At 44.1% G+C, this 9,597-nt stretch overlaps 1 protein-coding gene across 2 annotated transcripts in view; it reads left to right on the top strand.

The window, feature by feature from the left end:
- Itpr2 (inositol 1,4,5-trisphosphate receptor type 2) overlaps window positions 1–9,597 on the top strand; it is a 397,058-nt gene that overhangs the window by 108,901 nt on the left and 278,560 nt on the right. For both annotated transcript variants that reach the window (XM_021191683.2, XM_029533962.1), the window contains 4 exons: window positions 190–289; window positions 639–799; window positions 5,722–5,863; window positions 9,037–9,198. In XM_021191683.2, the coding sequence (XP_021047342.1) occupies window positions 190–289; window positions 639–799; window positions 5,722–5,863; window positions 9,037–9,198 (565 nt within the window). The remainder of the gene's footprint in view (window positions 1–189; window positions 290–638; window positions 800–5,721; window positions 5,864–9,036; window positions 9,199–9,597) is intronic.

Below are 9,597 nucleotides of genomic sequence, written 5' to 3'. Positions count from 1 at the left end.
GTGTGTGTGTGTGTGTGTGTGTGTGTGTGTGTGTGCAGGTCAGAGCACAGCTTTGTGGAGTTGGTCCTTGCCTTCCGTTTTCATGTGCATTCTGGAGATTGGACTCAGGTCCCCATCACTGGGCGGCAAGCACCTCTGCCCTCTGAGCCATCTCGCCAGAGCTACATGTGTTCATACGCTTGCTTTTAGGAACTCCTATGTGCGGTTAAGGCACTTGTGCACCAACACCTGGGTAACAAGCACCAGCATCCCCATAGACACGGAGGAGGAGAGGCCTGTCATGTTGAAAGTAAGTGTGGCTGGGGGTCCAGAGAACTCGGGGAGGCCGAAAGTTCCTCAGGTCTCTGACCCCAGGGGCTGCAGCAGGGCTGTGGTTCAGGAGGGAGGGGTGCAGATATCAGAAAGGTATAAGAAGATTCCAGGCGCGTCTTCTCTACTTGGAAGTATTTGAGGCAGAGGGAGGGCATGTGAAAGAGACACATTTCCAGTGCAGAAAATGGGCGTGGTGAAGCCTTTCCTTGAGGATGCTGTGTTCAGGAATTAGCATTTCTCTGTCTCATCCGTTCCCACCCAATGCGTCTTGGTACTGAGGAGTGTGGTCTCCAGACCTTGCAGTTTAATGGAAACACACGTTGCAGATTGGGACCTGCCAGACCAAGGAAGACAAAGAAGCTTTTGCCATTGTGTGTGTCCCGCTGTCTGAGGTCCGAGACTTGGACTTTGCCAACGATGCCAACAAAGTGTTGGCCACTACGGTGAAGAAGCTGGAGAACGGCAGCATCACTCAGAACGAGAGGAGGTGAGAGGCTTTCAAATGTGACTCTGAGTCATTACGTGTCAACTGTTGACCTGAGTTTGGAGGTAAAGGCCTGTGGTCTCAGCACTTGGGAGGTAGAAGCTGGAGAACCAGGAGTTCAAGGTTATCCTCAGCTACATAGCAAGCTCAAGGCCAGCCTGGGCTACATGAGACCTTGTCCCTCAAAACTAATAAAAAAAAAATCACCTAAAGCCCCAAACAAACACCACCCCGCCACCACCACCATCACCACTGCACGTGCACACACACACACACACACACACACACACACACACACACACACACACACACACAGAGTCAATTAGTTCTTACAGTAAGCCAGATGACTCTAACAGAACATTTAGAATATTCTCCATAGTAGCAGCCTCACATCTGATCATGCCCAGCAGTGAAGAATTCTTGCCAGCAGAGACACCTGATGGCTCACAACAACCTGTAATTCTAGGCCGAGGGACCTGGCGCCCTCCTCTGGCCATCACAGGCAATACACTCACATGCACATACACATATACAAAAACACACACATAAATAAAAATTAAAAAAAAAAAGAACCTAAAAATGTCTGATGGTATACTTACTTTTCCATTATATCTTGGCTTGAAAATAAATGGTTTAAATTTCTCTCTGCTCTTATTTTGAAAGCTTTTAGGGATCACATGACAATACTTGAATATGTTTGGATTTTGAGTTTTGTGTTTTCTTGTCATTTTTACGTATTACACATTTTCATATGTTTTCTGCCTGAGCCACTCACCCAGAGAAACTGGGTTCTTGATTCCTAACTTACTTATTTTTAAATGTGTGAGAAAAAGGATAATGGCTGCTAGAAATCCACTTTGTATCAGCTATGTTAGGTACAGTAACTCTGAAAACCAAACCCAAGCCTTCATGTAATGCTTCAATAGCTATTCCCATTGTGCCCAAAGGTAATGGAGGTTAAACTCGGGTAAAATCACATAAATAGTGAGTGGGGGAGCTAGCCACATGATTGACAGTTGGTGTTTCTCATGGCCTCAGGGTATAGACTCCTCCCTCTTCTCTTTGTGATATGCTGCAGACTTTGAATCTGAACAGTTAAGGAGATATGTGCTGGGTCTCTGGCCATGCACACCAAAGCTCTCACCTACAGCCATTGAGATGATTGCTAAACAACTTGCTAAACAACCCTTGCTAAACAACCCAGCCAGGAATGGTAAAGTCAGAGAAACAGATGCAGCAATGGCTCACTGGTTCATTCCTCAGTTAGACATTCTTTTTTTTTTTTTTTTTTTGGTTTTTCGAAACAGGGTTTCTCTATATAGCCCTGGCTGTCCTGGAACTCACTTTGTAGACCAGGCTGGCCTCCAACTCAGAAATCTGCCTGCCTCTGCCTCCCGAGTGCTGGTATTAAAGGCGTGCACCACCACGGCCGGCTCAGTTGGACATTCTTGAACACTTGTCCAAAATAAGCCCCGAACACAAGGGCAAAAATGTCCAGCCTTGTTCTAAACAAACCCAAACTGAAGGCTATCCATGTTTGTCATAGCTGAAGAATAAAACAATACTATGCTCATAGAGTGGAGTACCATACAACCAAGAACACGAATGAACTATATGTATGTGTGACAGCATGGGTGAACCTAACAAGCTCTGGGTTGAGTAGGGAGGAAACAGGATGGATATGATGCCATAACACTGAGTGTTCTGTCACTAAATGCATACATTCTAGATAAATTGTATCATATACCTTAGACATATACCATACAATTCACCTCTTACTTAAACATTGTTGCTATGCTAACAAGCAGTCAAGTGGGTCTCAGCTTCCTGTCTGTTCTTACCATCCTTTCCGGAACCTTCATTTGACACCTGTCTTTATGCCCACCCTGTGGTGGCCAGTAAACCAAGTCCCGAAGCAGAAACTGGCCACTCTTATAGCTACAGAAGATTGAAGGGAAGAGCCAGCTCACAGCAGACATGGATCTCACTCTGCAGATGGGAATGTCTCTGCCTGTCTCCCATGTTCACAGGAAGTGACCGTACTTCTCTGAGTCTTTTGGTAAAGTGACGTATCTTCGAGTGAAGATTCCCATTCATGGTTTTCAGCCCTTCTGGGTACCTCCTCCCACAGGCCGTTTTTCTCCAGTTCCTGTCAGGAGGACTGAGGACCAGGGTGTCCCTGGATCACACCTTTTTACTCCCCCCAACCCCTGCCTCTCCTTCTGCTGCTTCAGTGAGAAACAACAGCTAGGCTGAGAGTGGGGAGGATGCATTTTCTGATGATGTCACCCCTCATCCAGATGCAGTCCACACTGCCAGTCAGAGCAGTGAACCGGCTCTTAGTCCCTCAACTTTAGAATTCAATAGAAAATTCATTCTGCGAATAACTGACAACCCTGACTTTTCCCCCTACAGAGACTGCAGTTATTATTAGCTATTCTTTTTATTTGAAACCAAGGTCAAAGGCAGGATTTGAGAACACTGCAGGCCTGCCTCCAGGAGTCCGTGTGGTTGGATCTCTCTCTTCCCTGTGAGTTCCTTTAGTCACCCCAGGAAGTGACTCTGTGGGTGCAGCTCCTGTGTCAGGCTTCATCTTCCTCAGCCTTATATATTTTCATTTGAATTTCCTGGTTGTATCATGCATGACTGTGCCAAGAAAACAGAGTTTTAGGAGGGCATCATGGGGAGGGAGGGAACATGAGGTGTCAACTGCTGTGTGAAGCCTGAGAAGGCACACACTTCTTGCAGTCTCGGAGGGACCTGCTTTGTCCATGGAGGGCCCTCTGTTACAGCTCCTCAGAGATGCAGCTAATTCAGTGAGACCTAGTACTTACTTGATACGTGCCAGGCACTGGCCATGCAGTGTACGCTCTGGGGCGCTGCATAGGTAAAGGCTGATGTGCCTACCTCTTCATGCAGCTAGGCCTACTTCCTTATGCAGCTAGGGACCTGGAACATGGCTAAGTCACAGAGTCAGCCGGAGACAGTGCTAGACTTGCTTCCAATCCCAGCACCTTAAGAAGTGTACTGTGTCTTTATGCAATGAACAGAGCTGAGTGGTGGTTCTTATAAATACATCATGTAAACTATGATGCTTCCCTCTCTCCTCCCCTCCCTCCCTCTGTTCCTCTTCCCTCCTTGGGCCTCCCTCCCTTTCTCCCTCTCCCCTTTTGGTCCCCCTCTCTTTCCCTCTTTTTTTTCTTTCTCCCCTTCCCTCCCATAGCCCCAGGGAGTCTTTGAATTCTGTGTACCCAATAATGACCTTGACCTCTTTAACTTCTTTTTCTCTTTATAATCTGCTTTTTAAAATCTAGGTATGCTGTTATCTGTATCCCTTTGGTACTGCCTTATAATCACATGTAGGTAATTTTCTGTATACTTTTATTGCTCAGCTTTCTGCTGGTTCTTGGATCACCCATCCACCCTTCATTCACATCGACCACTTTAAATTATGTTCTCTTGCGGTAATTGCTTTATCTGCTGAGGACTGACAACACACTCATTTAAATGTCACTTAGAATGGCTTTGTTACTTGGGTTTTCTTAGCAATGAATCAACCTTCTGAGTTTTAGCTTGATGGCTGTCTTTCCTAATGTCAGTTTTCTCTGTGTTTTGTGATTTAATTATGCAGGTTTCTCTTAGGTGGAACAATATTGCCTCACCCCCCCCCCCCCGGAGCTCATTCATTTTCTATCTGCTGTGATGTAGCCAACACCTGACCCCTCTCTACCAGGTCACAGGAAGGTGTGATATTGAGTCTCCTCTGGTAAGGAGAGGCATGTGAGTCATGTGATCACAGGCAGGGAGGCTCCCTTTGTGTGCTTCCTGTCCCTTCAGTGCCTGCCTAGCTACATCCCACGCGGGGCTCTGAATTTCTGAGATCCTGCAAGGGGGGCTCTGTGTCTTCACAGTTTTCGAGAGACAGGCTTTCTCTGCGTAGCCCTGGGTGTCCAGGAACTCCCTCTTGCTCTGTAGACCAGGCTGGCCTCAAACTCAGAGCTCCCTCTGCCTCTGCCTCCCAAGTGCTGGATTAAAGGCGTGGGTCATTTGCCGCTCCCGGATCTTACTTTGTTCTTGACCTATGTGGCATTTTTATTTTCAGGTGTGCGTCTTTTAAAATACAGAATATATATTTTATCTAACTTTGCTAAATATGACAGGAAGCCTGTTGCATGGCTTTCCTTAGAAGTATGCGGACAGACGGCTACTCCTCTCTGATATCAGACCTAAATAACGATTCCAGCCAGGCCTCACTTATCATAAATATACACATGTATGTATAAAACACATACATGTATTATATATGTATATTATAGACATATATCTATAAAATATAATATATAAATATAAAACATTAATATTTAATATTTATAAATAAGATTTTGTAGGATAATATATAAAATATTATTCTTCTCATTGTCCCATTAACTATTACCATTTTAAGAATAATCAAGAGTCATGACAAAGTTGAGCCTTTTTCTTTTTTCATGTCTAAACATCAGTTCCAGTTCTGTCCAACAAGAGCCAAGATTTGTGTTCAAGCTGAATGTATACTGAGCAGAGAGCCACTTGGTTCCAGGCTTTCTCCAGCCTGCTATGTCGCCTGGTGTGTGTCAGAGGGTTGTTTTAAGAACAGTGTTTGGAAGACATTAACTCACAGTTGTATTCTCTCCCCAGCCCACTGGTCCTTGAGACCCACAGGATTTTATTTAATAACTGTTTGCAAATAATTGATAGAGTTGGAATTGGAGTTGAGGGTGGGGGGAAATACTGTGAAAGTTCAGGCAAGTAGCAATTGCATTTGACATATTTTATTGATTAAATATGTTTTGAAAGGGTTTAGCTTTCTTAGTGTTTTTGTTCTTAGACTTAATCTTTAATGGTCTAAAATTATCACAATCTTTTTTTTTTTGTGTGTGTAATAGGTTTGTGACTAAGTTGTTGGAAGACCTCATTTTCTTTGTGGCTGACGTGACCAACAACGGGCAGGACGTTCTGGATGTGGTCATCACCAAGCCAAACCGGGAACGGCAGAAACTAATGAGGGAACAGAACATACTGGCACAGGTGAGTTGCTTAAGGAGCCAAATTTGCATATGTTACACTTTGAGTTGCAGCATCAGTCAGGCCTTGCCGCGTAACAAAAGACACCTATACACTTCCTTCAGCTCCTGACACCTATACACTTCCTTCAGCTCCTGGGAGTTTTACGTGTGAGAGCTGCTTCTGTGCAGTGGTGCTTGCTCAGGGGCATTCTCAGAGGGACTGTCAAGGTGTTAAGTGAGGTGACTGTCATCTCAAGGGTGGACTGGGAGGAGATCTACTTCTCAGATTGCTCATAGAGTTTAGTCCAAGTCTGTCTCCAGACAAGGCACTGCCTGCCTCCCTGTGAATGTTAGTGTTAGCTCTAGGTTGACAGATGCTGGGGAGATGGGTGGCTGAACCTGCCTGTAGGTTAATTGATGTTGGAAGACTCATTTTTAACTCTAGGCTGTTCCCTTCCCCCAGCCCCCCAGGTGGAGATCTGGGACTGTCAAGTGGAGTATTCCCCTCCCCCAGTCCCCCACCCCCGGTGGAGATCTGGGACTGTCAAGTGGAGAAAGAGCTGAGCTCAGCATGGTGGTTCTGACCTTGGCCATGCACACAGTGGAAGCAGCTGCCTCAAGCTCCTGCTGTGCCTTCCTCACTGTGGTGGGCTTTGGTCTTCCCTTAAGGGTGAGGGATCCAGAGAGCGGGGAGAGACCCAGGCTCAGCTATGGAGTCTTTAAGACATTATTGGACACCATCACATCCATCAGTTCTGTGAGACTGGCTGAAAGCAATTTTACAATCACTATCAGAGAGAATTCTGGGAGTTAAGGACCATTAGGGGGCCAGCTTAGAGGCATCCACCACATACCCTACAACCATTGTCAGAGAGAATTTTGGGAGTTAGGGACCATTAGGGGGCCAGCCTTGAGGCATCCACCACATATCACCAAATGCTTGGTGTGGTCCGAGCATCTCCAGAATCTGCCTCGGAAAACTTTTAACTAGAATTCCAGGTGACTTTGGAACCATTCCACCTGCTTCTGTCTGTGCTAGGTAGGTGTGTAAGTCTGGTCCAGAACTCTCAATTGCACAACGTACCAGTAAATTAATTAACTTCCTAGTAACATGCACATGGACATTCTTGCAGTCACATGTCTTATTGTTTTATTAATATATCAAATTATATTTATATATAAATATAATAAATAATGATTAAAATAATTAGCTTTTGTATCAACTACATATGGCCTCAAGGAAAAGCCTTAAAGACATACCGATCATAGTGCTAATTAATTAACAATAATTAACTTTAATTAGCATTCCATGCTGAGTTGGGAAAGAAAAACTGAAGACACAGTGTGGTTGAGATCCACAGAATGTCTGAAAACAGTGTTTTTATGAAATAAAGTAAAGGTCCCAGGCCTCTGGGACACAGTCTTTCTGACAGCAGTAAATTGTTTCCAGAAAGCATTTGATTTCAGGGACTTTTAGGACCTTGAGTTATGACCATGTTAACTACTGTGCCCAACTTTTTATTTCATAATATAAATACAGAATAATTCAAGGTCTAGGGAACATAAAATTCTTCTTTTCAAAAATAATATTATTTTTTGAGACCCTCATACATAAATACTGACTGCATTTATCTTACTTCTATCCCACCCTCTCCCCTTCCAAGTTCTCTCTCCTCCAAATTCATGATTTCCCCTTATCATTATTATATGTATATACATTTATATGTATATACAACCTACTGAATTGATTATTTATATGCATATACAACCTAATGAGTTCATTATTTATATGCATATACAACCTAATGAGTTCATTATTTATATGTATATACAACCTAATGAGTTCATTATTTATCTGTATATACAACCTACTGAGTTCACTTAGCATTCCTCATTTGTGTCCATCATTGACCACTTGGTATTGGACAACCTATGTGGGACCTGGTCCCTGGAGCAGGCACCGTATCACCTCTAGCCCTTCACTTGAGTGAGGGGTCATGTGGAATTTCCCTTATCCAAGTTTACATGTCAACTGGACCTGTCCATACACTGGTCTTGTTCAGGCAACTGATGTTTAGAGTTTATAGGTCATACATAAAAGGCACAGTCTCACAGCAGATGTCCTTGTCTTCTGGCTTTTACAATCTTTCCACCTCCTCTGTGACTTTCTGTGCCTTAGGTGTAGGGGATGTATGCAGTTGTATTAATCAGACTCGGGCACCCCAGGGCCACACGGTCTCTGTATTTTGACCAGTTGTGGGTCCCTGAAATAATCTCCACCTGTTGCAAAAAGACATTTGAGAACATAAAAGTCCCCCGGAAGCTTATGGTCATATTTCATGAACTCCAAGGGACAGTTCCTTTCCATTTTGAATTCTTATTTCGAGGCTCATGGCCTTGATCACGTGATCTTTCTCAGAGAATGTTCTCAGCCTGCCAGCTTCTCCCCAGGATGCTCTCCTCAGACAGAGTTACTTCTTCATACTTCTTTCACATGCTCCCTGACCTAGCAAGAATTTGGCTCCCTGTGAGATGGAGTGTGTGGGTGTGGGGACATCTCCAGAATCTCTCATGTGGCTTCTTGTTGATGCATTAATCCCTGTGGCCATTCATCTGCATACTGCGAATGGTGAAGGGGTGAAGGGGCTCAGAGAGAATTTCATGTATTTAGAATCACCGGTATTGGTGCATATGTATTTGGAGTTATTTCCTTTTGGCTAGAACAAGGTGAGAGTGACATTTGGAAACCATTACCTGATGCAAATTTCAGGTTACAAAAAGTGTACATATCCTTTATATTGTTTTAATTTGGGAAAGTTACCAAAAAACCCAGAATAATAAAAATGTATAGAAAACATATTTTAATTCATCTGAATATTTCTGTGTAGGTTCATATAAACACCTAAGTATTTACCATCTTAATAAAATGTAATTTCTAAATAAAATCAATCATGCTATTGATGTAGTAGATTTGTTGTTGACTTTGGGTACTCTTGTAAGCTGTGGAGTCTTGGTTTGTTTGTGTTCATCATCCAGGACTAACAACCACTAACGTCCTCCCCCACTAAGCAGGACTTCCAGTTACATATTTCTACAGTGTTTTCAAGTCCATGTTATCTGTTAAAGATGCAAATATGGTGCAAAGCATGCTCATGTGTCCATCAAAACAGGAGGATTTTCCTTTTATTCCTCTAGGTGTTTGGGATCCTTAAAGCGCCTTTCAAGGAGAAGGCTGGAGAAGGTTCGATGCTGAGGTTGGAGGACCTGGGCGACCAGCGCTACGCCCCATACAAGTACGTGCTGCGCCTCTGCTACCGTGTGCTGCGGCATTCACAGCAGGACTACAGGAAGAACCAGGTGGGTCCGGAGCCTCAGCGTGGGCTTTGTTGGCTGTTAAAGTGCAGACTGGAGGAGGTAGAAACTGGACTTCGCAAGGATGGGCTTTATGTGGGTAGCTCAGAGAACCACCTATAAGGACTGTGGAGATAAACGGGTTCTTAGGACTTTCTTAGGACTTAGACTCGAAGGTGGGATGTGCATATCTATCTTCTGGGTATGGCATGGTGTTGAATTCATGAACACACAGCAGATGTGGCTACCCACATAAGGCTTGCACATACAAAAAGGTAGGACTAACTGGGGGGAAGAAGTGGGGTATGGCAGGAGTGAGAGTCATAAAGAGAGGGTAATGGAGGGCAGATATGGCCACAGTATACTGTATATGTGTGTGGATTTGGCCACAGTATACTGTATATG

The sequence above is a fragment of the Mus pahari genome, chromosome 2, assembly GCF_900095145.1.
Source record: "Mus pahari chromosome 2, PAHARI_EIJ_v1.1, whole genome shotgun sequence".
In the NCBI taxonomy this organism is placed as follows: Eukaryota; Metazoa; Chordata; class Mammalia; order Rodentia; family Muridae; genus Mus; species Mus pahari.
This window is presented reverse-complemented; position numbering and strand designations above follow the sequence as displayed.